This window comes from Falco naumanni, chromosome 5, assembly GCF_017639655.2.
Source record: "Falco naumanni isolate bFalNau1 chromosome 5, bFalNau1.pat, whole genome shotgun sequence".
Taxonomy (NCBI): Eukaryota; Metazoa; Chordata; class Aves; order Falconiformes; family Falconidae; genus Falco; species Falco naumanni.
Genome location: NC_054058.1, coordinates 60,798,293 through 60,825,673, shown reverse-complemented (window position 1 = coordinate 60,825,673; position 27,381 = coordinate 60,798,293). Strand labels below are relative to the sequence as shown.

Sequence of the window (27,381 nt, the reverse complement as noted above, 5' to 3'; positions counted from 1 at the left end):
ATACCCACACTTCAGAAAGGACAACGACAAACCAAAAAGTAGTCAGAAGGTCCTTCAAAAATTGTGTTGGAGGTCTGAACGGCATGTCTTATCATGAAAAGCTAAGACTGAGCAAGCTGCTTGTCTTATCAAAAACAAAAGCAAGGAAGACTATTACTTAAATGTAAAATATGTTTTTGATTGTGGTTGGGTTTTTAGTATAGGAAGAAAAGGCATAGCAAAAGACAGTTTGGGGTATTTTTCTCTTGAAAAGAGAGAGATTTAAGACCTAACTGCAAATAAAGCCCTTACAAAACAAATCCACCCAGTGAATAATTAGCCATAATGACAGCAAGGTGCTGGATGTTCTGCTCCGCACTGTTATGTCTAAGGGTCCTTCCAGGGATATGACAATTTCAGAAATTACAGACCTGCTGCTGAGATTTACAGCTGAGATGGTACAACTTGCGGGATCATAATGATCTCTTCTGGCCTCAAAGTCTGTGATTAGCTGACTGACATAATTCTAATTTCTTTCTTTGAATTCTATTAGATCATATTGATGTATACCTGCTGAGGAAGTAGCTCTAAGGCCTTCGAGTTTGAAAATAAGGCAACAAAAAATAACGCACCAGTTTTGTACAGATTTACCACCACTGAAATCAACCGACTTGTATTTGAAGATAATCTTGAGAACAGGGAGACTGTAAAGCTGTTTCTGAACTGCACAAGCTGTTCCCACAATGAAAACAGCCGTTAAAAAATCATACTGAATCCCTGGAACTAGAAACGGTACTTAATTTTGTTTTTACGGAGATCAGATCTGCTGAATACAGAAAATCACATCCTTCAGTTTGCCATTTTGTTTGTATGTTTTTATATTTGAAATAATATCTAACCGTTAAATGGTCCTGACTGCAAAAACACCAGACTGTGTTTTCAATAAATAATTCCACTTTAATGGCAAAGTAATAATTTAGACAGATACAGTGCGCACACCTGCAAAAAAAATATACGCAAGCTGGTTTACAAGCTAGAGGAACAATAAACCAATAGAAAATACATCATCCAGTTAAGTCCGATGACACCAAATACTTATTATTAGGGCTTTACAAAGACTACAAAACTTTTCAGATGATTTATTTCACTGTTTCTGTCTATTTACATGATATGTTACATCAAAAATGTACAAAATATAAAATGTGTACAGACAAATGTTTCACAAACAATTTCTGAGTTGTAAACTAGGTGGACTCACTGAGATGTATTGCAGGAAGTTTTGTATATGTAGTATTGTGTGTTTGTGTGTTAAATATGGCAGGAAACGATTTGCAGGTTTGCTCAGAGCACAGGTACAGGAAAGAGCAGCTTTCCTTTAGTCAAGTCAGGTAAGATGTATGCGCTGACATTTTGCATCGGAAACAGACTCAGACGTGGGGGGTGTGATGTTGGTCTGACTGAATCCTACGTGCATAAAATCAGTAGAGTGTTGTTATTAGGGCAATAGCACCGTGTAGGAACCTCTAGATTCAGCGATGCAGCTCAGTGCCATTTGGAAACTGCATTGGTTAATCTTGGTCTTAGAGCGAGTGACCACAGGGTGGCCACAAGGAGTTAATAGCACCAAATACACAGCCCGAAGGTAACATCCCTGGAGGTGTACAGTACATGTCTACACAATGCCAAAGCCCTTAGATACCTTCTTGTTCATGTGCACCTATTTTAACCGAACGCCTCTTGTGGTAAAAGAGCGTTTGTGATTATTCTGAGCAGTTTGGATGCAATCTGGTTGTAGCCTGCCGTGACGTACGCACTTAAAACATTTTCAGATTTTCTCTCCCCCCCACCCCACCCCACCCCACCCCACCCCCAAATGTATTGGCTTCATATAGATATTGAAACGTGCTGACTGTAGCATTGATAGCTCCTGCATAGTCATAACAACTGTAAGTACGGTACAAACACACCAGGTAATAACAGCTTTTAAGGTTTGCATTCTGTATTTGTTTGCAACATACAGGAAATCTCAGCAAGTGAAACATCTCTTAACACCAACAGAATAAAATACAATTTTGTTTGTTTGCTTGTTTCTGATTTGATTTGTGCAAGGCTTTTTTTTTATTTTTCTTTTTTCTTTTTTTTTTTTTTTCCTCCAATATTTACAATACCCACCCAGTAGACTGTGCAAAACCAACCCACTTTTACAGTATAAACTCTTCCTCTTCCACAGTGGACATCACTGCTTCAGTGTTCTTTTATGTTGAATTCTTCATGTACAACAATAGCAATCAAAACAACATGCTAAAACTAGAAAAAGGAAAAAAAAAAACCAAAACATATATTTGTGCTCATGCTGCATCAAGTGCATCCAGCTCTGCTGGATAAGAATTCAAAACATCTATCCTCCAAAAACTCCATTCCATGGGACCAAATGGATTTAAGCCGATTTCCTCAGCATTTAGGTGGCAGTGGAAGTGGGTTTGGGTTCCTTGTGTATTTCTGAGGGTAGGCAGAGCAATCTATTCACAAGATAAAAATATTATATAGCAACTGTTCTTTCTCCTATCCATTACTTTAAAAAATCATGATATACAGATATGAGGCTACTGTGTTAACTGATGTTTTCTCATTATTAAATGAAGAAAAAAACAGTGTAAATTACCAATGGTTTAGGAATTAAACCAACTGTAAAACTGTTCTAGAAATCTGTTTTTTAAGGCAGTGAGACAGCACCATAAGAAATGTTCCTTCTTTCACTGAAAAGGCTCAAACAAATGAAGCCCTAAAAAGCCTTTAATCAGTGTTGGTTAATAATTGGTATAAAATTGTTGTTAAGGAGTGGGCAGGTGGTTAAAAAAGACCTTTGTGGTAAAAACAACTTTATAAAATCTGTGAATAGTGTACTAAAAACTTGATGGAGCGCATCACCGTGACCATGGCAGTTAGAATTAAATTGGCACTTATCCAGCATATCACAGTCATGTTTTCTGGTGATTGCACAATACTGTTTGTGCTTTCTGAGTTACTACCATCATCTTTGACTTGTTTTGGAATGGGCAGTAGCGTACAACACAAACACCACTGCAGTCCTGTGACCAGCACCATGTGGCACAACAGAGGTTAGAAGAGAATTAGAAGACTGCATTGTTCATGCAGCTTCTCAGGGTAAACTAAAGGAAAAAACCAGAAGAAGTTGCAGTGTAAACTTGTACAGAGAAACAGAGGCAGAGAGAGACTGAGAGAGAGAAAGAGGAAAAGGGGAAAAAAAATATTCCAGTTTGGCTAACACGTGTGCAATCTGCTTAGATGCCCTTGGTCTAGGGCCCTTTCCAGTTGACAAACGGAGTCTCACTTGGCTCCATAGGTATTGAAATGCCTTGAAATTAAACTAATTCAAGCTTTCCACTTCAATTTTTCTTCCTGACTTTGCAAGTTAGGTCTCCTGCCTACCTACAACACACCATGCTCACTCAGGGACCTCGGCGTGCTGCATTAATACTGGCAGTGGTCTAGTGGAAACAGATTTTACCATAATCCTCCACCAAGGTTTGTCCCTTTCAGAGGGTTGATTCAAGGGATGAATCCAAAATGTCATCATGGTGGCTGGTGCTATCACTGTCACAGCTTTGTGCACTCGAATAGTTGGCTGCCTCTTGAAGCCTCATTAGCATATTCATCTGAAAGAAGAAGGCAAGTTTACATAATCTCATCTCATTTAACGCTGCAGTGACCATGTTAAAATTTAATTAAGCTCCCTTGCTGTATGAGGTGTGCTGGTATCTAGCTGAGGGGACCATACAAAAGGATTTCTGAAAGGGTAGGATGTCAGTGGCTCCCCTTGGCACCCTTTTCATTCTCTTCTGGTCTTTAAATAGAAGTTTAAAGGTCCAAAGAGCCAGAGGGATACAATGGAGATGCCTGGTAACTCTCTTTAATTCAAGGGTGAGACTGGCCGCAGCTGCAGCACTGGCAGGGGAAGGAAACTGTATCTCAGCTGGACATCTGGACCCATATTTGGAGACAGTCAAGCTTCCAGATAATATTTGGATGGCATAGACACACTTCATTGGAAAAACAATTGAAAACAATGACACTAACATACCCCCTCTACAAGAGAGAGATGGGGAGGGAGTGAGAGATGGGGTGGACTGAGGCCATCTGCTGCAGAAGAGTCCCATCTGCTGTTGAGAGGCTGACCTCAGCAGGGGAGCAGCAACAGATCCTCCTACCAAGGAGAGGAGAGCCTCCACATAATTTGGGGATTATTAGAACCTGAAACCCATCTGAAAAATCATCAAAGAGCAGCATTAAGCCCCTGAGAATTACTTGGATACTTGACGCATAACTCTGTGTAACACTCGGGATATTATTTATAAAACATCTGCTTCTCCCAGCACGATCAGGGCTGCAAGCAATGTTGACATTCCTTTAGTGTTTTTCAAGGAACAAATATAATGCCATCACAAAAAAGCAGGCAATGAAAAACCAAAGAGAAAAAGGTATTCTCGTGTGTTTGTGTGTGAAGCCCCTTTTTCCAGTTTGTTCAGGAATCCTTACATCTCAATGGCTTCAACCTGCACAGCTTGTAAAGTTTCCTCTAGGCACTGAACAGTGTTTAATACTCTTTAATGTTATCAGGTAGCTTTTGCTGCAGGTTTAATAGGTATCCATCCATGTTTGAGAATACAGGATACATGCACTGGGTGTGACACGTCCTGTTTCCACAAGCGCAGTGTCTGTCTCCCTGTGAGCTCTACTGCAGGCAGAGGCAAGCCCTCCATTCACAAACTTCGACCTTCAGATACTTAGTCAGATACAGACACTGATCACAGTGTGCAGGGAGCGAGGGTGACGGGACACTGAGCTTGAGCTGCCCAAGTATTTTCACCTTAGTGGAGACGATGGATGTATATATGCTGGAATCCTGGCCAGTACACTCACTGGCAGCCCAAACCACAAGGTCAAACCATCACCCCAAAGCCTATGGACTGGGAGACAGGATCAAACGAGTTGATTTTCTATACTTCTTCAGGGTGCAAAGTCTGGTTTTGGATATCAAACACTTCACTGAGGCATAGGAGTCATTTTCTTAGCACAGATAAAAATTAAATGCATTTTCATCTGAGAAAATCCCTTTTCCAAGGGCTGTCTGTTTTACAGAAGTACAGTTCTCTAAAACGATATTTTGAATTGTGATAAAGGCAGTCTATAGAGAAAGCACTATACAATAACAGCGGTTCAATATATGCAATTTAATAGTCCATTATCAGAGGAGGCAATGGTAAACCCAAATGTCTGGAATCATATTTAAATAAAACAATACATGGCCTTGAGGGAAATCATCCTCTTATCTTTTAATGCCACCACACTTGCATTCCTGTCTTCAGTTATTTTGAAATATTTTGAGGGATGGGAGGATGGCTGTCTAATTTGCATTTCCAGTAAATTCACTATGATAGACAAGTTAGATAATGTGAATTTCTCAGTCCTTCATTTGTAGAATGTACAGGAAGGACTGCCCAACCTAGAAAGGTGTTTTTAGAATAAACGGATTATAAGTTGCTGAAGAGTGGTACCCAAACATTATTAACATGATGGTGATAGCTGCCCTCCTGCTAGATTTTCCTTGTTATTTTCAATCTTTTTAATAAATTGTAATAGGATTAATTTTAAAAGCCCATTTTGGAACAGGTACACAGTAGTTTTTTACTGTACAATGTACAATTTAACGTGTAACAGTAAAGTACATACTGGAAAGCCTTTTCCCTGAAGTTTAAATCTTACCAGGGGATCCCCTTCTGTATCAGTCTGTGGAACATGCTTTGAGGTTGTTCCTTCCTTTGCTGATGCATAACCTTCATAACCAACATCTTCTGGTCTTAACTGAAGCAGTGACGGCCACTCATGCTGTAGAGATGCAGAGCTCCATGGATAGGTATCAGCTACCCACTTGGAGGGATCTTCCCAGGGTGCCCTCTTACCGTACATCTGTATGATGGATGTAACACAGGTAAGTATCCTACAGAGTTTTCAGTACCAGTTGTAACAGCAGACAAAAGTAATCAAAATCATCTAAAATATTTTAGTAAGTGGTTTACTTTCAGATGTGCTCAGCACTTGGATATGATACCACATTCAAAAAACTTAATCTCCATTAATCCTCCTTCAACATGTGGAGTGGCTGTGAGTTGAAAAGCACTCCATAACTAGTGATACTTGTAGGCAACAGTGGGAGCCACAAGTTCTTCATGCAATGTGAAATGAGACCTTTAGGTAATTTGCTTAGGGCATATAGGTGAAATTAACTCAGACCTAGCTAAAACATTCAAGTTAATTGGATTTTGTTTGAAGTGAATTAGGAAGTGCCAGTACAGATTGTTCTTTTCTCCTAGTAAAATGGGATGCAGAAGCAGACATCTGTCTACACCTTAAGTTTAAAATCTTTCATAAGGTTAAGAGAAGAAATCTTCAAATGGTATTTTTTCCCTGCTATGAAACACAAAAATACTTATGAATCTAGAAGGAGCACAGAGGAAGGAAGACAGAGAATACTGTAAATTTAGGTCTGGTAGCTTCCTCAGTAAAATGCACCCTTGTCCACATCGCTGTTCACAGGTAACACGTTAACCAAGAGCCCCTTGGTTGCTGCTTTACAGATTTCCTTTAGCTATGACAATGACACATTGGGATGGGGAGCCATTCACCAGGGCTTTCTGTGATTTCTTGCAGCTCAGACTCATGCAATCCAAGGAGCAGCATAATATTGGCAGGGCATACACTCATGGAGTATTTAGATGGGCTGCGCTCCTAAAGGGAGTAAAACAGTGAAGGATTTTAGTGTTAAAGCCAGAGAGATGAGTCATGCTTATCACTGCAACACCTGCTCCCAGGCACTTGCTGAATCCAGAGCTCCAGGTTAGGCAGGCACATTCCCTGTATTGTGCACAGAGATTCTCAGATTCCTTCTGCCCTATGCTGAGGTTAGGCTGCTGTAACAGGGATCTGCCTAAATAAACCAAGAGGAAATGTTTCTCAGGGAGGTAGCAGGCTAAACTCCAGGCTGTAGGCAGCACCTCCCCTCATCTGACACAAACAACGATTAAATCTTCTGGAATATGGAGCAAGGCTTGTAAATCCTGTGTCTGACAAGTGAGTTTGCAAAGTACCAGGCTAGAAAGGCATTTTCTCCCTGTTCTTGGTTCCAGGAACATCTAATTATATCATGTAAAAGATTTCTCTTTATTATTAATGATGTTATTCTACGGAAGCCATACAAAGCAACTAAAGATTGGAATGGATCATGAAATAACGTATTTTCTTCTATATGCTGCCATCTTCTGCTTCAGAAAAGAAGTTTTCATTTAAGTAGGTACCCCGTATACTTAGGAAAATATGAGCATGAAGAATAGCACTGCACTTTTATAGCTGGTCTAAACAAGTGCTGTTAATCTCACTGTGGCTTTTCTATCACATTTGGCAGTTTTTGCACAAGGCATAAACAGTCTATAATTCCCAGAGAGATAAGCTGTTTTAGGAAACTGAGATATTCAACAGGCAAGATTCTAAGCCTACATCACATCAATATGTCATGATGTCAATACAAGGTGATGAAGAAATCACAGTTGCTTACACTGTTCTTTGATTTATCTAAAACAATCCCCTCTGCACTATGTAGTAAATTCTTTCAGTGTCATGTGTGGCAAAAAACTGCCTTTCCACAAAACATGTATTCAGAGAACATAAAATTGCAGCACATAAAAGAAAAAGGGAAAGGGAGAAAGCCAAATAAATATTGGGGAAAGAAAGGATTAATTTCAAGATTTATGTTTGCCTAGAATGTGTGGAATGGTCTGAAATCTTAATCTACATGGGACAATTTACAGTGCTTTCTACAGCAAATCTATCTGTAGCCCTCTTTCTATTTAAGTATAAGAAATATTAGTAGTTCATTAACAATCAGTGGAACTACTGCTAACACCTAGCTCTGGAGCAGATAGGATAGAGGGAACTTTGAAGCACTCCAATCTGATGGCACTGTTACACAAAATGAGACTTATAGTCAGGAGGAAACGTTAGCCCACACAAAGAAAGAAAAAAGCAGAGATAAATCTATAAGAAAATACAAGCAGGGTTGCAACCTGTAAGGGCAAAAAGGGACAAACCTTCATGTTCAGCAGGGCCAAAGAGTAAATTACCTCAACCTGGCTAGATAAGGGCAATGGTTTTTTATTTTTTTCCTAAATGGTGGAAATATCCTTGTTCACAAACTTTCCTCCACAAGGCTGTGTGCCTGCATGTGTATGTAGGTGGGAGAGGATTACAGACCAAAGCTATTTTCTTGCACTACTGTAAGGGCTATTAACTTTTCCCTGTAGGGATAGGCTAAGACCTCCTTGACTCAGGGAGGCAATCTGAGCTGCATTTAGCATTGCTGTGAACTCTTTAAACAGTGGAAAAAGAACCTTCCTGCAGTCACAGAGGAGAAAACCTCTCCATAAAATACAACATATGCTAGTACCAGAGCAGGCAAAGCCAAATTATACATCAGAGTAAGGGCAAGTCGAGAGGAGTTCAAGGCTGATTCTTATAACCCCTCCACAGATTTTCTTCTTGCAGATGCAACAGCATTCATACTTGGATGTACTGGTTTAAAGTAGCTTGGAGAAAGCCTATGAAACTAATCTAAAAAAAAAAAAAAAAAAAAAAAAAAAAAAAAGAAGGCTGGGAAAGAAATGACATACCTGCAGTCCTTCTCTCACAGCTTCCAGGAGATATGGCACCAGGGAATAGTTCCAGAGGTCTGTGAACCACACTCTGGAGCCATCAACATCCATAGGGCAAGGGAGGAAAAGGCGGGGACCTAAGAAGTCAAGTTGTGTATTAAGAAAAGTAGAACTAGGGAACACACTAAAAATAATCTTAACAGAATTTAAAAAGTAGCATTGGAGTGAACTCAAGTGAATAGAATACTAATACAGGACCATAATAAGGGAGCTATCATTCTCCTGTTATTAAAAATTAACTATTGTCACTTTCCTCAAATCTAGAGCCTGATGATCGCTTACAAGTTTTATGGGCAAAGCTATGTGAAAGGATGTCTTCTTTGCTATTCTACTAAAAGACCTCAGGTCCAAGTGGTTTTATCGCTGTAATTATACTGCAGTGTGAAAGCAGGGAAAAAAGATTAAGCTTAGGAAATTTGCTACTGAGGTTGTTTTTTTGTATATTTAACTTTTTAAAATTATGACCATTTACTTGAAAGTCTTTAGTAACCAAGGCAGCAATACCAGGGAATACATATTCTCTCATTAAAGTTTCGATTTTCATTTCAATCTCACTGGCAACCAGACAGATTCCCCACACTGATTTAGTATTTCTCATTGAGAGATGACAACTTTTCAAAACATAGTATATCTTTCACAAATCTCTAAAATGCTCAGCCTGCATCCTTACTTCAAACCACTTCACCAATGGACTCACCAATGGTTACATCTGAAGAACTGTGCGTTTCTAGGAAGCTGTTGAGATGATGCCATGTTTTGGGGATCCAGTCAATGATTTTGATGAGCTCATTATTGCGTATATTCCTTTCTATTTCAGTCTCAATCAGTTTCCTTCTCAGATATCTGCCCAAGAAACCTTTAACAGGCTCTGTGTGATTAGCACACAGCACCCACCTGGGTAGAAAGGATAAATGTCAAGCAGCAATGAATAGCGAATACATAATTTCCTCTTAAACATACAGATGAAGGTAATGTCATAGGCTTATGAGTCTCATTAGTCACCAAGTATAAAACTGTTCCAATAGATCACATTATTGTCCGCTGTCACAACACAAACATTACAGGTTTCAGCAGGAATTCAAGACACCGCTGAAGGCAAATGGCATGCCAGAATGCAATTGTCTTCAGCAACTTGCTAGAGGTGCCAGGAGGTATTTCTTTCACCACTCCCCAACACCATTCAGAGACCCACCGGTACCAGGGAGACAGAGAAACTAAAATACTTTGCTGTGATGAGACACAAGATCAATGTTTAATGAAGAACTTGGCTGAGAAGCAGGGAGTTGTACAAACACGGCCACAGTAAATACAGAGTGAATGTACCTGAAATTGTGATGCAGCTCCAGATTTGGTGAAGAAGAAACTCCTTGGTTCATGGTTCCAATAATATAGGGGCTGAAAAAAGAAAAATAGTAGGTTTTTTTTCTGAGAGAGAAGCCATTCAGATATTCAGAGAACATTCTATCTGCACTAAATCAATTTTAGATGTCTCTGGATGCATTAGATTTAAAATATTTGAGGCACCCTTTTCTTGATGTTTATTCTTGTATGATTTCCCTTTCTGCACATTTGTAGTTTCTTAGTACTCTTCTGTAATAACTAAATAAATGAGGCAACGCTGTCCTCATGTACCTCATAATTTTGCAGTAGGCTTAAGTTTTAATTTCAGAAGCCAGTGAATCTCATGAGTAAGACACAGCATGCATTGATTTTATGAAGTGAAGTATTTATGATGGCACTTTTACAGCAGAAATAGCCAATGTTATAGGCCAGTATAAGTTCCAGAAAATGTTATTTTTATTCTTGTTTTGCAATAAATGACGGCCAGCAAACTTTGCACTTCTGCACTGCTACAGGAAAACTGTAGGAAGTGCAAGTCCGCCAGATACACAGCTGCTTCTGCATTGGCATGGTTCACGGGTTCACACATATTCCAAATTCCACTATTATAAAGTGCACTTCTTACTCTCCCATAAACTGTCCTCATGGTATTATTGAGCTTGTGTGATCTGATGGGACAAAAGGGGTAAGACCCTAATTCAGTCATTTAATTACATTCTTAAATTCTGTGGTATGTCTACATGTCACTGAGATGCATGAGAGTCATATAAGTGAAGACACCTAAATACTTGGCTGAAGAGGGTTAAAATTATTCAAGCACATAAGGGCTTTGCTGTCAGCCCATGGCAGTCTAAGTTTCTACTGGGACACGTTAAATAACAAACAGCTTTTACTGTTTTAATTGCAAAAGGTGTGTGAAAGGGGAGAGAAGAGCTACTACCTACCATTTATTATATTTACAGTTGAGAAAACCATTGAAGATGTCACTTAGTGAACTGATGTGGTGGAGGTTATCAAGAATTATGACCACAGGGAGGTCAGCACCATTGTTGTCAGCACTGCATTGCTCAGCTAGGTTTGCTAGGTATTGTCGCAGATCCTTCAGCAAAATTTTTTTAAAAAAACAAACAAAACACAACCAACCAACCAAACAAAAAACAAAAAAAGAGAAGATTAACCCAATTAACCATAGATGTAATTTCAGTGGAAAAGATTTTCATAAAGATAAAAAGGCTGCTACAGAGTTTCCCCACTGTGGATCATTCAGCTGGATCAGCACATGCAGAAAGACCTGCTTCTTAGACAGGGCAACACTGAAGACACATGCTAGGGGAAACAAAGGCAATAAACGTAAGGCAAGTGTCCAAGGCATACACATTCCTATTTGGTAGATAGATTCCTTAGAAACCTGCTGATAAAATATCTTACGTCCAGAGGAAAATAGGTTGCAATGAAATATGCCGTTTCCAATGGACTGAGATACGTTAATTGCTGGACTGCCATTCTTATGAATGCTACATTTATATATCACCCCTCCACCCCACCCCTACCTCCCCAGTTATCACACTATCTAGCCTTATTAAACTGCTCCATTAGATATCCCCTTTCAGCACTCTCAGTGAAAACCTGTTTGACCTTTTGGGGATACTATATCACACCTCATAATAAAATTTGTTGTGTAAATGCTTTTTTTTGTGTCAGTTGTCTGGCTGCCACTTCAGGCTGGAGTAAAAGAGAGCTTTCCATAATCAAAACATTTCATATTTTTCTCAACACTTTGTTGCCACTGAATATCTGGCCTAGTCAAGTTTTACAGCTGTATCTCTAGAGGTATCTAGGTTGGGAATACTCAGTATTATGGACAAGGTTCCTATTGCTCTATTACTTTCTGGATCAGGGATAGAAGAATCATTTCTTCTTTAATGGGAACGTGCAATATATTTTTTATTTTAAGAAAGATTTTGGTTAGGCTTTTTATGATCAGGTGTCTCTAGGGGAACATCATGGGTTTCTTCCATGGAATAGCACCATTTGTATTATCCAAACACACTTGGTATTCGACAATGTTATTATTTTCTTTTTTACTACAAACTCAAAAGTTCTATATAAATTTTAATAGAAACAAAGGAAAAGGAAAAAACAAAACCAAAACACATACAAGAAGCAATTTACCAGAAATCCAAAGGCTAGCTCTTTTGTGGGACAGTTTTCATTATAAATGTATGTGCTATAACAATAAAACACAAACACATCTCCTGCCAAAGCAAATGGCATCACAAATCCTCTATATAAAGACAGTGAAAAGAGGCTTTTTTATGGGAATGGTCCTCTTGCCCCTTTGGGATCTGTATGTTCTTCCTTCTTATGTTACGTTAACATTAATTATGTTTTGTGCAAATCAGAAAGCTCTGGGCAAAACCTTTCATTTTCTTTTCCCTGGGTACCAGGTTAGGTGTATACCCAATTCAGAACAGCAAGTGAATAGTATTATCTGTAGCTAGCACAGTAGTCATGCTAGAAGCTTGATAATCTGAACTATGTAAACCACTGTGAATGTGATTTGAGGCATGAGGCAATTTTTAGTACGGTCAGCTTCCTGACCAATGCACTCCAGCAACCATGGCAGCAGGTGTATTAATCCAGTGCTGATTAAGAAGCGGAACCCAAGACAGTAATTCAAAATCCCCATTCTGAAATCTTTGCTAACAATAGGCTGCTATTATCACTACAAAAAAAGCAAGTTAAAGTAGTATTACTATATATCCAACCTTTCTGACAAAGGAATTACAGGGACACTAAGAATTCAATTTATATGGGAATTTGACTCTGCATCCATCTTTACAGTGGGTTTCCTCAAGTGAAAGAAAATTCAGACTTCCTTCATAGTGCTTTGGTGGTTTGTTTAGAACAGAAAATTCTGGTCCCTGTTTCTCACTGGAATTGGAGACTGAATTCTTGTAGGAAAAAGTGCTGAGCAACAAAACAGTATGCCAATTAACAGGATCCACACTGCATCATCACTACAAATTGGGCAGTAGTTTATCTTTTCAGCTGTAACTCACCTTGCTTGACTTGTGATCTACATTAAAAGTTGCAATTGCATCTTCAGGTTTTTTTCTGCCAGATTTAGTTATAATATATTCAGCCAGCCTGTTAGCTAAATAGGTCTTTCCTGTGCCACTGGGTCCCGACAGAATAATTCTGTGATGTTCCATCAGTAAATTAAAGTACCGCTGGGTAATTGGCTTAGGAATTAACGTGTCAAACACAAAACTGTCCAAACTGTTTTCTTCCACTCCTGGGAACAAAAGAAAAGAAAAATGCCTGTCTTCAGCCTTGCTAAGGCAGGTGTAGGTTTGGCGCAGCACCTGATGGCATCAGTGTTATGCTCACTCAAAGCGAGGTAATATACTTCTGCCTAAATCAAATTCATACCAAGGGCTTTATTACTGTGGAAATGCTTACATCCTTTCACAGGGCCAAAAAACTCAACAATGGTAGTAGGACAAGATGAATGGGAGAGACAAAATAAAAGTAAACATGAAGAGAAGGCTCAGTGAGGCAAAGATGTATGTTTCAAACACTACAGGCAAACATGACAAAAAAAAAGGTCAAAGTGACAGCCCACAAGGGTTACTGGTTGTCACATCAATGTATGTATTGTTCTTTTGAAGGCATTCGTCCCCTCCAGTAGCAAATCCCTACAGCTTTTGAAATGTATCACATTTTTCCGGTGGAACTGGATAATGCATAAATATTTTCCATCCTAATCATCTGGTTTGGGGCTGGAAATTTTGCCACTATTCAGAAATTTGTACTTTGCTGTGATTTGGCAGTCAGGCAGAGAGGTACCAAGATATTCTTAGATTTGCCTCAAAATGCCACACTGTGTTAGGTATTGTACAATGTCACACAGAGGGCTTATGTGATAAATAAGATAAATTTTTTCTCCTTGAACTGGAGCGAAAATAAAGAAAGGTCAAGTGTAAGAAAAAAATAGGAAGGGATGGAGGACTGCAGTGAAGAGCTCTCCAGTATCTGCAAAAATATTCTTGGGGCTTTACCTTTCAGGTTCACAGTGATGACATTGTTCTCTCCGACCAGATATCCACAAGGCAGCAGTTCAGGCACTTCTAGGCTATGGGATCTAATTACATCTCCTATACAATAGCTAGCAATGCAGTCAGAGCTTAAACCCAGGCTAGTAGTCGGATCTACTCGGAAAATATATTCCTGAAATTATATGAAAACATAAGGCATAAAAATAAAAACGGTTATTGAATGAAAGCAGTTTGGAAAATATTTTGGTACAGGTGAAGTCACTTGACAAGAAGATTCTTGCAGTCACATTCAATAGAGAACTGCCTACAAACATGAAAAAAGAACAGCAACATTAAGAATATACTTTAATAGTGGTGTTAGCTGTATGCCAAAAAGCAAAACAAAAACTTGGCAAGACAACCCCCGAACTACAGAATTTTTCTTATGTTAAAAATAAAACTGAATTAATACTTGAGCTAATTTTTCAGTGTCTTACCTTAAAGAGACGTCTGATTACACCATCTAAAACGTCCCATTTTGTTTTTCCGCTGACTCCAATTGATCCTATCAGATATGCATGAGGTTTTTGATCCTGCAAACAGAGATTTTTTGAAACTGGACTAAAAATGGCGGTAATCAGTTTTCTATGAAGATTCATAATTTCCCCAATGAAGAAAAAGAATATTTTTTAGAATGTGATGTTACAACTTCGTTAATAGTCTATCTGAAATCGGTATAGATGAAAATACTTTGGCACATCTCTATAAGGAAGGAAATACAGCATCTTACTCTGCTCTTTGATTGCATCTGTTTTTTTAAAGAGCTGAATATAAATAAAAGATGCAATGTATTTATAATTTTTTGTAATACAGAACACGAAAACACAACAATGCAATTCCAAATTGATTAGCTTAGCATCATATCCACAGTTGCCCCCTAAGGGGTCCAAGGCATAGATCTAATTTATAATGACTTTTAAATGGAGATAGCAAGTCCCAGAACATCCTACTACTAATTAAACTGAGAATTGGTAATATCTGAGCCACCACAAAGGCAGAAGGAGGCCATATGATATTAGTCTGTGGAGAGTGCCTAACTGTATTGAGCATGGATGACAGAGAAAAGAGTTGCTGTCTTTAGGATATTTCCCTTCAGTTCCTGGGTGAAAATGCTGAAACAAGTTGAGCTACTGTATTGCAAGATTTACCTGAGTTATAACTCTGTGTCTAGGCCTTTGGGTGATGAACTTACCTTGGCTCGACTATAGCCCTTGTTTATAGTGACTAAAATTTTCACGCTATGACCTTCTTTGTGGAGTGCTCCATCAGTGACATCATCCAACAAAATATCTACAATAGAAGAAGGGAACTAAAGTGATCAACCTGACAAATCACATCAGTTATATTCACATAATCAGGTCAATATTTGTTCAAAGGATTTTTTAGTTAAAAAGAAAGGCTATCATCACAACTTGCAGTCATTTTAAATGGTACTTATTCCTAATTTGCCTTTTCTGTTGGAGACAAAAAAAAAGTTACAATTTGTCATTTTTTAAAAGCAATATTATGAGATTTAATCATGTAGAAATGAATAGGGAATCTATAAATAAATAAATTCTTGCTTTATAGTCTTGCCTTAACTTTCCTTCTTGGAACTTGTTCAAAATCTCCATAAATTCACAAAGTAATGTTTAAAACCTAAATTAAGTTTATATCTTTGGGCACTCATTGTGCCCTTTAGAATGTTGTAGGAAGTAAAACAAAAGTCCTTGCATTTGTACGTTTGCTACTAGGTAAAATAGCATTTAATTTCTCTTTCCAGCTGATTTCTTTACCTTCTGTACACATGGCATGGATAGTCTTTTTTACCCCCACAATACAGTCTTACAAACAGTATCCATTGGAAACCACTTTGCAGTCCTCCAGAATGTGGGACTCTGTATTCAGGTATGCCTCTAAGAAAAATTTTCATTTTTCTTGGAGGTAAAGAGTGACTCTGACCTGGTCTATGCCTCTTTTTCTACCTTTTCACTAACTCCTAAAATGCAAAAGCAGAAGGATGTATTTCTTACTGAAGGCTGAGCCTGCAGCTTTATTACAAGGGACAAAACTGCTGTCTTAGAAGTTGTCTTAAGAGATTTTACTGTTACACACTTCAACAAATTAGGAGAGATTATGGATTTGCATTTGGGCATGTAGTGACAGGACAAGGGGTAATGGATTTAAATTGAAAGAGGGTAGATTTAGATTAGACATTAGGAAGAAAATCTTTACTGTGAGGGTGGTGAGGCACTGGAACAGGTTGCCCAGAGAAGCTGTGGACACCCCGTCCCTCGAAGTGTCCAAGGCCAGGTTGGATGGGGCTTTGAGCTACATGGTCTAGTGGAAGGTGTACCTGCCCATGACAGGGGGGCTGGAACTAGATGATCTCTTAGGTCCCTTCCAACCCAAACCATTCCATGATTCTATGATTTTATTCAAACACCAGCACAGTAATCCACTACCTTAAGTCCTGCTCATTCTTATTAGGACGATTGAAGAAAAGCATCAACTTCTTGTCACAGTCTGCACAAGGTCAGATGTCACCCAAATTAAATGAGGTGCCAGAAAGATTCTGTCATTTGCTTAAAGCAAAACCAAAGAAGACTTACAAATATGACTTCAATGAATGTATTAAAAAATAAGTCCTCATGTAAAATTTTTGACAATTTACACCCAGATCTAGAAAGCAGATTCTGCTGTTGGGTGTTTTTTGTTTTGTTTTTGTTTTTAAAATTGATCTAATGAAGAAGCATTTTTGTTGTGAGCTTAAACAACTCCATGCTTGTTTTGCTCCTTTCTTCCAGGCAGACAGTTTTTCTGTACCACCAGCACTGGATATTTCACTTCACTTGTCTTGCGTTTTGGCATATTTGACAAACCTTAGGAGTTTCCATAATGTTATGGTTCGTCTGTGGGCAACTTACAATATAACGGATCCCCCTGTGAAATTTTTCAATCTCTAAATGACCTTCATGTAGCCTTTTAAATACGTTTTTCTGTAAGTCTTTAGGAATGAGGAACTGCTCTGTGGCTAGAAGAAAATTCCACTTTCTAGGAGCTCTCACTGACACAAGGAGCTGAGAAGATGCCCAAGGGGGTCTAATTTCACAGTGGTGCTAGTTTCTTTAATTATGTCCTGCCAGGCCTCCTCCTCAGGTGCGCTATGGTGGCTCTGGCTCACTTCTTTTCTGAGCTCTGGCACTTTTTTCATTGGACAGTAGGGTGCTGTGTTTGTCCTTGTTTACCGCTCTTTACTCCAGTGACTGACTGAAATACAGCTGTCTGTGACCACTGAGCCCCTTCCCAGCTTGCTGCTCACACCTATCTGGAGGAGATGGTCATACCCTTAGGAAGTGGCAATGGATAGCTTTGGTCATTTCCAGATGACCACAGTCATTTGGAGTCACTGGTCTCCCAGAAAGCGCCACAGTATTTTTTAATATGATGAACCAAAGCCCTCGTTATCTCTCTCAGCTAAGTCTCCAGCATAATTAACCTCTCCATATCTCGAGGATTTTTGTTCAATGGTACTCCAGCTGCCACAGAAATCCCACAAGACTTGGTAGAAAGCTGTCACCCTTCCAAGTTCTCTGGCATGGTGACAAAATGATATTCATGACGATCAAAAAGGCTGGATTCATAAACAAACAAAATCCTCCCCTCCTCATTAAGCATGCTTATTTCTTTAATTTCTTGTAACCAAAAGTAATTACTTTGCATCCTAGAAAAAACATTTAGAACCAATAACAGAAAGTTATATAAAGATTACAGAATCACAGAATCAGTTAGATTGGAAAAGACCCTTAAGATCACCAAGTCCAAGCACATTTCTTATTCCTGTTCCTTCTCCTACTCCTTTTCTCCTCCTCTTCCTCTTTTTCCTCCAGATTTTATTTCTGTTCTTTTACTAAACACTTCCTCCTCATTTTGTTCATCATCATTTTTTTCCTTATATTTCACCTTCCTGTGTTCCTCTCCCTGGTCCTCTTTTCGTATCTTACTCTCATCCAGTTCCTTCTCCTTTGCTTGAAACTCATCCTCCTGCTCTTCCTCCTACATGTTTCTTCCTGTATCTAGAGAGAGTTAGTACCAAGTGACAAAATGCTAATAGCTGCTGCTCATGAAAGAGATTCCACAATTACTATTATGAATTTGTGTTGGTTTTGGGTTTGTTTCTTTAGTGTTTTTTTTTTAATGTGTGGGGATGTGCGAGCAGAAACCATAGAAACTTTTTCTCACTGTTTTTGCAATAGTTCATTGCATACCGAGGCCCAGGTCAGGTTCATCCATGCCAAAAGTTAAACCTGGCAAAAAAGTAGGCTGGAATGTAAATAAAAAATATACCAATTTTCAAATAAAATCTGATATTAACCAGAAGAAATATTCAAATATCCGTGTAATCAATGACTGGCAAGATAATATGACTAACTGCCAATCCAAATTTTAGTCAGGAAGTTTGGCACATTCCCAGCTGTACTCTTGCCTAGACTCTTTCTACAATTATTAGCCACATTTTTATTGCTTCCAGAGACTGCATTATACTTTCTGTGGAGTCTAATGAGCTAATGAGCTCTGATTTTCTTTTGCCCTGCTCCTGGTTCTAATGCTAGAGACAGCACTTCTGTTTCTTGGCTACATTATCAAAACAAGTGTAGAAGGCTTATTATCATAAACCCTATGGCATAGAAAATAATAAAATGTTAACGTTCAGGATGTGGACCAAAGTTCTGCTTGCTTTCTCTTATTCATTGAAGACAATGAGAGTGCTTAATAAGCTAGGCAGGGTTTGTCTCCTGTGATAAAGGGTGATATGGTTCAACGTAGGCTAACTAGCTGTATCACATTAGAGACATGTAAGGGATAAAGCTAACTGAGACCACCTTCTGCCCCAGCTGCAAATACAAAATGAAGCTAAGGGGGCCGAATGAATGATAAAAGATCTTTAAACAACAACCAAAAAGTAAGTTTCATGTACTATGCTTATACTTATCCCATAGGGACAAGAGAATATATCTATACAGTTGTCAAGTATACTGCAACAGATACTGTCCTTTTCAAATAAATTGTGAGCTAGATGACCAAAGAGGATTGTAAGGTAGGTAGGTAGACAGTATCATAGCTAGGCACTGAGCACACATCATGAACAGTCTCTTACTGCTATTCAGAGCCTTCTAAAAGCAACATTTTCAGAAATCACTACCAGCATTCTTCCTCATCTCCATTAATGAATGCATATCTGATGTTTACCTGAGTGATATGAAGTGTTTTAATTTTCAGACATGCCTCTTATATAGGGCCCATTAAGAGGGTGAAAATAATAAAACCTTACTAATAGCTGAGGTATCCATGCGCCCAAAACTTGTTTACCTGATGTAACAGATTCTGTGATGTTTAAATTGTTCAGAGAAAGTCCTAGTGACTGCCGTGATGAAGAAGATGATGTGCTGCTTGAAGACTCTGATGATGGCCGGGCAGGTTTTCCAGTATTTCCAGTCTCTGCCTTTAAACGATCATTTTCAGCTTTCAGTATCTCAATTTCATTCTGTATTCAAAAGAATTTAACATAAAAGCACAGGAGGTTATTCTTTTGGAAAACCACTGGGGGTGGCTATTCTGGTGCTTGTTGTTACCTGCAAGAGCTAACAGGTTTACAGCTTCCACAGCAGTATGTAGCACTGTATATCAGAAGTACAACACAGTCAGTGAAAAATGGATTGCCTTCACTTCTGAAATGAAGGGAAAAAAACCTAAAAACTTGTCTTAGGTTTTGTCTCAAGACAGTTCCTAAACAACATAAGCTTCAAGCTTTCTGAATTTATTGTACCGTTGACTGTAATACAAGTGTGGTGAGAATTTTCCCAGTCATCGCCACTTCTATAACCTCCTTTCTGTTGTCAAATATCTTAGCCAACAGCCAGTTAGGACAGCTATTGTTAAAATTTTGGATATGTCAATGTTCCTAAAAAACCAGAAAATTATTGTTGCCATTGAATGTAAAATTTCAGCAGTAATTTCACAGAGAAAAAATAAAAGTCGACAACTAGAAATTCATAGTTTAACAGTTTCATAAACCTTCTTGCTATCAGATAAGACTTTTTGATCATTCAGACATGGGATTGTTTGCATAATGGCCAGCAAACCCTCTTTGATGAAAACATACAGTGACAGATGAATCACAGCAACTAGGAATTTTTTTTAGCTAAATCCTCTGTGGTGCCAAGTGATTATTGAATGTACAATAATAAAATGAAAACAGCCTGAGAACAGCCTGGTACCAGCTAAATCTAGCTTTCAGTCGCTTCACGAAGCACAGTACAAAGCAACTGCTTATTCTTGCAGACCATTTTGCACATCAAATTTAATTCCACATTTGCTAACACCCTGCTGAAAGTCATATTCTTTTATGAAGGCTGTACGGCTACATTATACAAGTAAAAACGTAAGGGATAGCATCACAAACCCCCTCTGCAACAGCTACAAAAAGATTAGATAACAAAGGAAAAGGTGAGGAGATAGCAAAAGGGAAGGGACAAACCAGCAAAACAGTGACAGGAAGTAATAGATGAATGCACAAGTTTAGCCCGGAGTTTAAATTAGGAACTATGGTGAAATGAGTCATGCAATCTCCATACCCTCTGCAATTTATGCTGATTAATTACACAACACTTAGCAGTCTTCCATTCAGCTGAATCGAAGTTAGATTTTTAAGGTGCTTTGAATACACACAGTATTCATATATAATTCCCACCAATCCTGCTTTTTCCCCTTACCAATCCTCTTAAGTTCTCCAAAACATCATAGAGTTTGGCAGCTCCAAGGTGGCTGCCTGTCCTTCTGGGAAAAGTTCAGAAGTGTTGATTACCAGTGACAGCATCTGAACTAGTTGCCTCTGCCCAGCTTTGGTCAAATTCAAGCTGTGACTACAGCAGTCTCCTCTCTCTGGGGAGTTCACCTGCTTTAGGCACTCATATCCCAGTGTAAAACCATAATTGGTTGATCAGCCTTCACGTCCTGTTCTCTGACATTGCAATTAACTATTCTATCCCTTACAGTTAGTAAAAATTTTAGTGGCTTCAGATCAAATGTTTTACCCATGTCTAGGCAATTGAAACCCATATTTGCAGACCAATTCTTGAATATTCTTCCCCCTGACTGAAGTTCAGCCAATTATCCCATAGCAATGTTGGCACCTAGTGGTGTAAGCACCTGGGATGACGGTAGGTACCATAGATGTTCAAAGGTGTGGCTGAGACTGCTACAGACATGGTATAAAAAAAGAGGTCTAGGAAGGACAGCAAATACAACAAATCTAGTAGTTATGAAATCAGCCACTGTGGACACCTATACAAAAGTGTGTACAGGTGCACCCGACCTAAGCACACAGCACAGAGCAATTCAGCTGACAAGCCACTGGGGCTGGATTCAGCTGTGTAAATGTGGGTTTCCAGTGTCATTGTAAACATGGTCTTGCATGGTAGAATGCTAAAGCTCCAACAACCCAATTTCAACCTCTATACCTATCTTAGGATCATTTTAGGATAGCTCTCTAGGCCCCATTATCGCAGGTCTAAACCTCAACTGACAACAAGAGTTTATCACCTAGCTCATACCTAGACATCTATATGCAGCTGTTCTAGTCTCAAACAGCATCCCCACCCCATGGTCTTGATTGTGTTTCCCAAATACAGGTTTATAGTGCCTTCAGGGGTGTCCTAGGTATCTCACCTGTCATTCCAGAGGGGTTCAGATCTACTGAAGGACCTACCTCATACTGTATGGATGTTGTAGAAGACACTTTTGGTCACCCAATGTGACACCAACCCTTCTATATGGACAACAGAGCTGAGTCCCATAAAGCTCTGTGCTCCACTGATGAACACTGTCATTCTTTCTGCACCTTTTCACCCTCATGACAGGGAAAGTCTTCTGATGAAAAATGCATTGGGGAAGGATTTGGAGCAGTGTCACAAAATAAGGTAGTGAAATTTTAGTGATTCTGGGTACAATAATTCAGTTCTGGTTTACATTCTTTGCCTCAGCAAGCCATGGCTGGGTTAGGATGAGAGAGTATGCACATGCACCCCTAGCCCCCACACAGCCCAAGGATTTAAAGCTCTGTAGAAATCACTTCTTGATCTGCTTGCCCATCATGTTGCTTTCCTCAGTCCTAGGCTTTAGATAACAAATATCCTTTGGGCAGGGATTATGTCTTCTTCTATATCTCTTAAACACATTTTAGCTATTAATATAATTGCTAAGAATATCATAATTGTAAGGTGAACGCTTATCATACCCATACTTTGGAAGTACTGTCAATCTAGCAATTTACTTTATATTGACAGTTTTTTTGGTACCTGAAACAAAGTATTGGGAAAGGAAATACACAAGGCATACCCGTGCACCCTTGTCATCACTTACGCTACTGCACTGACCTGCATGCGATTCATGGCTTCCCGAATCTGATCCAGGTGGTGTGCAGAGCTGAGGGCTTCCAGACGGATGTCTGTCAATTTTAGCTCTTTCTCCCTCAGCTCGCTCTTTAGCTGAAGAATAATTTCAGCCTCTGCCTCTGTGCACTCACAGATCCTAAAGAGGAGCAGGAAACAGGAAGGAGATTAAAGGAAGGTTCTCCCCCCAAAGCACTGTCATTATTAAATATCAAAGTACAGAAAATGCTTGCTGCTGGTGAAACCTATGAGTAAAGAAAGAATCTTATGAAATAAACATGAAAAGGTTCAGATTGCAAATTAAAAAAGGAAAAAAGCCCCCTCCAGGTGAAATGATCAGCTTGTTTTATACCTTTTTTGTTTAGTTAGACAGTCCACTATGGTGAAAAAAAGTTGTTAAAAACTTTTCAGAAATCTTTTTTTATAATGTGTATCACCTATTGGTTTTGATTCAATTTTATATCTGTGTCATTTCTTTGGTGCAAAGGTCATGATTTCCCCAAGTAGCAACAGTCAGAACTGAAGTATGCTGATAAAACTGAATTAATGATATTTACTATCTGTTAGGCATCAAGAGTTTTCTGTGTTTGAACAGTACACAAAGAAACAGTACACATTGCCTGCATGATCTAGAAGATTTTTATCTGTAATGGTTTTAATTTGTGATGGTTGACTTTTTGCCTACAGTTTGTCTTGGTACTGTATGGTATCTGAAATCATGCTGGTTGGTTTGGGGTTTTTTTTATCTTAAAGACTGGATTACAAGTAATCACCATGTGATTATTTTTCATGAACATTAATTTTAAGGGAAGAAAAACTGTTATATTGTAAGAAAAGATGAAAACATGACTGGCCCAGGGACACACAACTGTCCAGTTCTCATATCAGACTGATTTGTCTCTCTGTCATCATTAGACCCAGACCTGTTGCATAACAGAAGCAGTAGAAAATAAAGCACTGAATTTTGGCTATGTTGTTACACTAAGCAAGATATTCAGTCAATTCACTAGATGTTATTTCTTCTTTATTACTGTCACTATAAATAGTTAATATCTGCAGAACAATTTAACAGAGCAATATTTTATAATAATAATAAGTAGTATTATTGTGATTATTACTACTAATATACAAACAAGAAACAGATGTCAAATTTTCAATTGCCAGAATGCATGCAAATGCATTTTGGGAAAGAAAATGCAGCACTCTTCAGGTCAGCAGTTGGGTATACAACTCCATGCCCCACACTCAGTTTTACCGGGATCTATGCTTGTAGACCATGTGACCGTTTTGCCTTTTCTTTGGTGCCCAGACTAGAGATGACCTGCATACACACGTATTTGACAGATGCAATTGGAAGAAAGTAAAGGTAATGATTTAGAACATGAGACTCAGGTCAAGAAAATATAAAAAGAAAGCATAAGCAAAGGGAAGATGAAGAAGTTTATGGCAAATAAAAAGTTATGGCAAATTGAAGAAGGAAAATAATGGATATCATTTACAACATGCACAAATATTTTAAATGTGTTAAATGTGAGTAAAAATGAATAAAGGCATGTACTAGGATTTTTTTTCCAAATACCATGATACAGTTGTTGGTTTGATGTGCCCATACCTGTGCTAACCAACTAAGAAATTACGTTTTATTGACAAGCATATATTATCTTATGCAACAATTTGGACAACTGAGAAGTCATGTTATCTATTGGTTGGCCATTTTCTTTTTGGCTTTTTTTGCCGTGCATCTTCAGAAGGGATGGACAAAAAGATCTTGGCAAGCTGGTTTTAAAGAAGATAAAAATGAAACAGGGAGCTGGGCTATGGCTCTGGAAGAAGCAGGAAAAAGCTGTCTGGACTGTTAAGATAAGCCGAATGGAAGAAGAAAATAGGAACTGAATTTTCTTTTGTGGATTCCAGAGCTCTTCCACACTCAGCTTCTACAACTGTAAAATTATATAAGAAGATGAGGCTTCATCAAAAGGAAGAAAACCAAAAAGATGTTAGCATTTCTGAGCAGTCACCAAAAGAAGCTCAGAAGCCTGATCAGACTTCTGACAAAGGTTCAAAGTCTTTAGAAAAAAAAAGTTTTACTTTTTCTTTCAGGATTTTTAAATCAATAGATTGCTTTGGGTAGGAATAAGTAATGATCTTTGAACAGAGGCTGCTGACAGTTATAGAAAATCTTGAAGGTGATATGTACAAATTATGCAATGGAAAACCAAGTTTTCCAAAGAAAGTAACATTAACTGTGTAACAGATAAAGAAATTAATCTAAGTAAATATATTTTATGTGATCTCTCTGTGGAAGGGATCTATGTTAATCCTGTGTAGAAAGGTCACAATAATAAAAAGAATTTAATAATGTGATTCACTTACGTGAAAGATCAGTGTTTAAAAATGTTACGGAGGATGAAACAGAAGGCTGTGAACTGGATAGAATTTAGGAAGTTAAGGTTCAGAGACCAAATAGCCATGGGAAGAGCTTGGGGTGAAACACTAGATATGTAGTTTGGCCTTTGATAAATTCTGGGAACACCAGTACATCAAGTCAAAGAGACAGAGAAAGACCAGGATTGGTGGAAAGGGAACAGGATAAGGTTGAGAACAGATCTGTGAATCATGAGTAAATTAATTTTGTAGCATGAAAGTGTTTTGTTTAAGTTCAAGCACTTTCTGTTAAGACTTTTACTAGTGATTTTTAAGATGGTAATAAATCAGACTCCACAGTCCCAAATATGTAGAAGTCCTCCTCCCAAAACACACATACACCTGAAACCATAAAAATGTGAGCTTCCTATAGAAAAACCCAACAAAACTAGAGATCTAGATGAGTTATTCTTCACTGGTCTGTAGAGAATGTGAGGAAAGAAAAACATTTATTGTGGAGGTCTTCCTTTTGTGGGAATATTTGATATCAAACCCCTAAACCTAGTATGTAAAAATCACTAGAGTCTATAAAAAGTTAATCATAAAAGGCACCTAACCTAATGCAGGGGAATTCTACTCGAAACCTCAGTAATCAGTCATGAGATCAGAATTTCCCAGGTGCTTTAAGGAAGAGTACTTGTGACCTGATTATTCTCAATTAGGACAAGGAAAGGAAGGCTGGCATCAGTAGTACATATTTGTTGGCTCAAAGAGGATGATTTCCCCAAACTTTCCCCAAACTGGAAAAAGCTATGAGTTTAAAAAAAAAAAAAAAAAAAAAAAAAGGTACAAAAATATGAATGGGAGCTGAGAAGTCTGTGAGAAAAATACATTAAACATCAAAAAAATAATGAAGAATTGGGACAGCTTTTGACTGATCACTTGTTATCAGTCCTGAAACCTTAAGGATGGTGATCTGAATAAAAAGTAAAAATCCTGCAAAATAGTCCAAGCTGATAAAAGAAGAGAAATAGTGTAAAAATTATATCAATTAGTAGCTACATAATAGATAAAGTAATAATACAAGGGATGAATATCTTGTAAAAATTCATAGCTACCTGGAAAATAAAATTACATTTTCAGTATGTCATGAAGAAAGAAAAAGTATAGTATTTGGCCTTCACTAAGTGGATATGATAAAGCTGTTAATGATGCAGGGGGAGCTCGACATAAGTTTTTGAACATGCATTTGGAAAGAGGTTTGTACTGCTAGATGATTTTGGGTAAAGGCTGTGAAAGGAGGAATGAACTAAGAAAAAGCTGCTGGAAAAGCAGTGTGCAAACAGAGTGAAGCTCACGAGAAATCTGGCAAATGGATGGAGCATGAGATTCAAAGATCACGGCTGTTGGCAGTGGTTTCTGAACTGCAAATGGCCACATTTGAGGAAGACTCTTTCACAGTCCATCCCACTTAGGAAGAAATGTTTGCCAAGAGAGAGACTTACGCAGACGCTGACTGTGATGGTTTCATGGATGTTGCCCCACATTCTCCTGAGCTGTGGGGCAATTTAGGTGATGAAGGAAGAGAGGAGTCTGTCAGCTCTTCTATGTCTGAATGTGAGGAAGGAGGCTTGGTGGACTTCTTCTTTCCAAAGGCCTGTTTGAAAGAGCTTCTTAGCTGGAAAACAAACATAGAGCAACATTATTTTCCTCGTCACGGCAATTTGTGTGCAGCTCATGTTTCGAAGAGTTAGTTTGCAGATGCCATCCTAGCCACTGCCTGAGGTCAGTATACAGAAGCAAGGTATTAACATATGCAACACAGTATCTCTAAAAACATGATACAGTGCTTTGTTTTAACTTTATTAATCCAGCGCAACGCAAACATAATGCTATGGAAAAAGTGCAGGATTGAGTGGTACAGCTATGGGAGAGGGGGTGCTCATTTAAAACCATTAAGCCCCAGTGGAATCCCATTCCCATGGCATTCCCTTCAAGGGCTGGCTTTAAATAACCACTTTGCATCTATGTACAGGCAGAACCTGCTGTTACTACATGCTGAAATCAAATGACAAGTCCAATTTACTGGGTTTGCCAATTTACTTTCCCTGGTAAAAATTTGAATGGCCAAACTATGTAAATGCTATGGTTTGGATCACAAGCGAGAGGACTGAAGCTGGGTCATGAGGCTTGCTTTGTTGTACTGCTGAGAAGAATGTTAGCTGAAAGGTATATACTGTTTGCTGCAGTTTCCTTTAGAGCAGTAAGATCTCTGAATGTACAAGCATTGCCTTTTCCCTCTAGAAGCTCTTACCCAGTATTGAAAAGGGACAGAATAGCCAAAGAGCCATTTATTTCAGGAGCCAAGATGACAACAATTTTGTC

The 27,381-nt window shown here is 38.6% G+C and overlaps 1 protein-coding gene across 4 annotated transcripts in view; it reads right to left on the bottom strand.

The window, feature by feature from the left end:
• Positions 1-2,084: 2,084 nt before the first annotated feature.
• NAV3 (neuron navigator 3) overlaps positions 2,085-27,381 on the bottom strand; it is a 273,383-nt gene continuing 248,086 nt past the window's right edge. For 3 of the 4 annotated variants that reach the window (XM_040596077.1, XM_040596079.1, XM_040596080.1), the window contains 13 exons: positions 26,502-26,674; positions 22,618-22,771; positions 19,553-19,727; positions 15,396-15,493; positions 14,641-14,736; positions 14,168-14,336; positions 13,166-13,401; positions 11,048-11,202; positions 10,086-10,157; positions 9,460-9,656; positions 8,721-8,839; positions 5,764-5,967; positions 2,085-3,656 (listed from right to left, as the gene is read on the bottom strand). In XM_040596077.1, coding sequence (XP_040452011.1) covers positions 3,537-3,656; positions 5,764-5,967; positions 8,721-8,839; positions 9,460-9,656; positions 10,086-10,157; positions 11,048-11,202; positions 13,166-13,401; positions 14,168-14,336; positions 14,641-14,736; positions 15,396-15,493; positions 19,553-19,727; positions 22,618-22,771; positions 26,502-26,674 — 1,968 coding nt within the window. In that variant the 3' untranslated portion in view covers positions 2,085-3,536. The remainder of the gene's footprint in view (positions 3,657-5,763; positions 5,968-8,720; positions 8,840-9,459; positions 9,657-10,085; positions 10,158-11,047; positions 11,203-13,165; positions 13,402-14,167; positions 14,337-14,640; positions 14,737-15,395; positions 15,494-19,552; positions 19,728-22,617; positions 22,772-26,501; positions 26,675-27,381) is intronic. The other variant, XM_040596078.1, reaches the window with a different exon arrangement.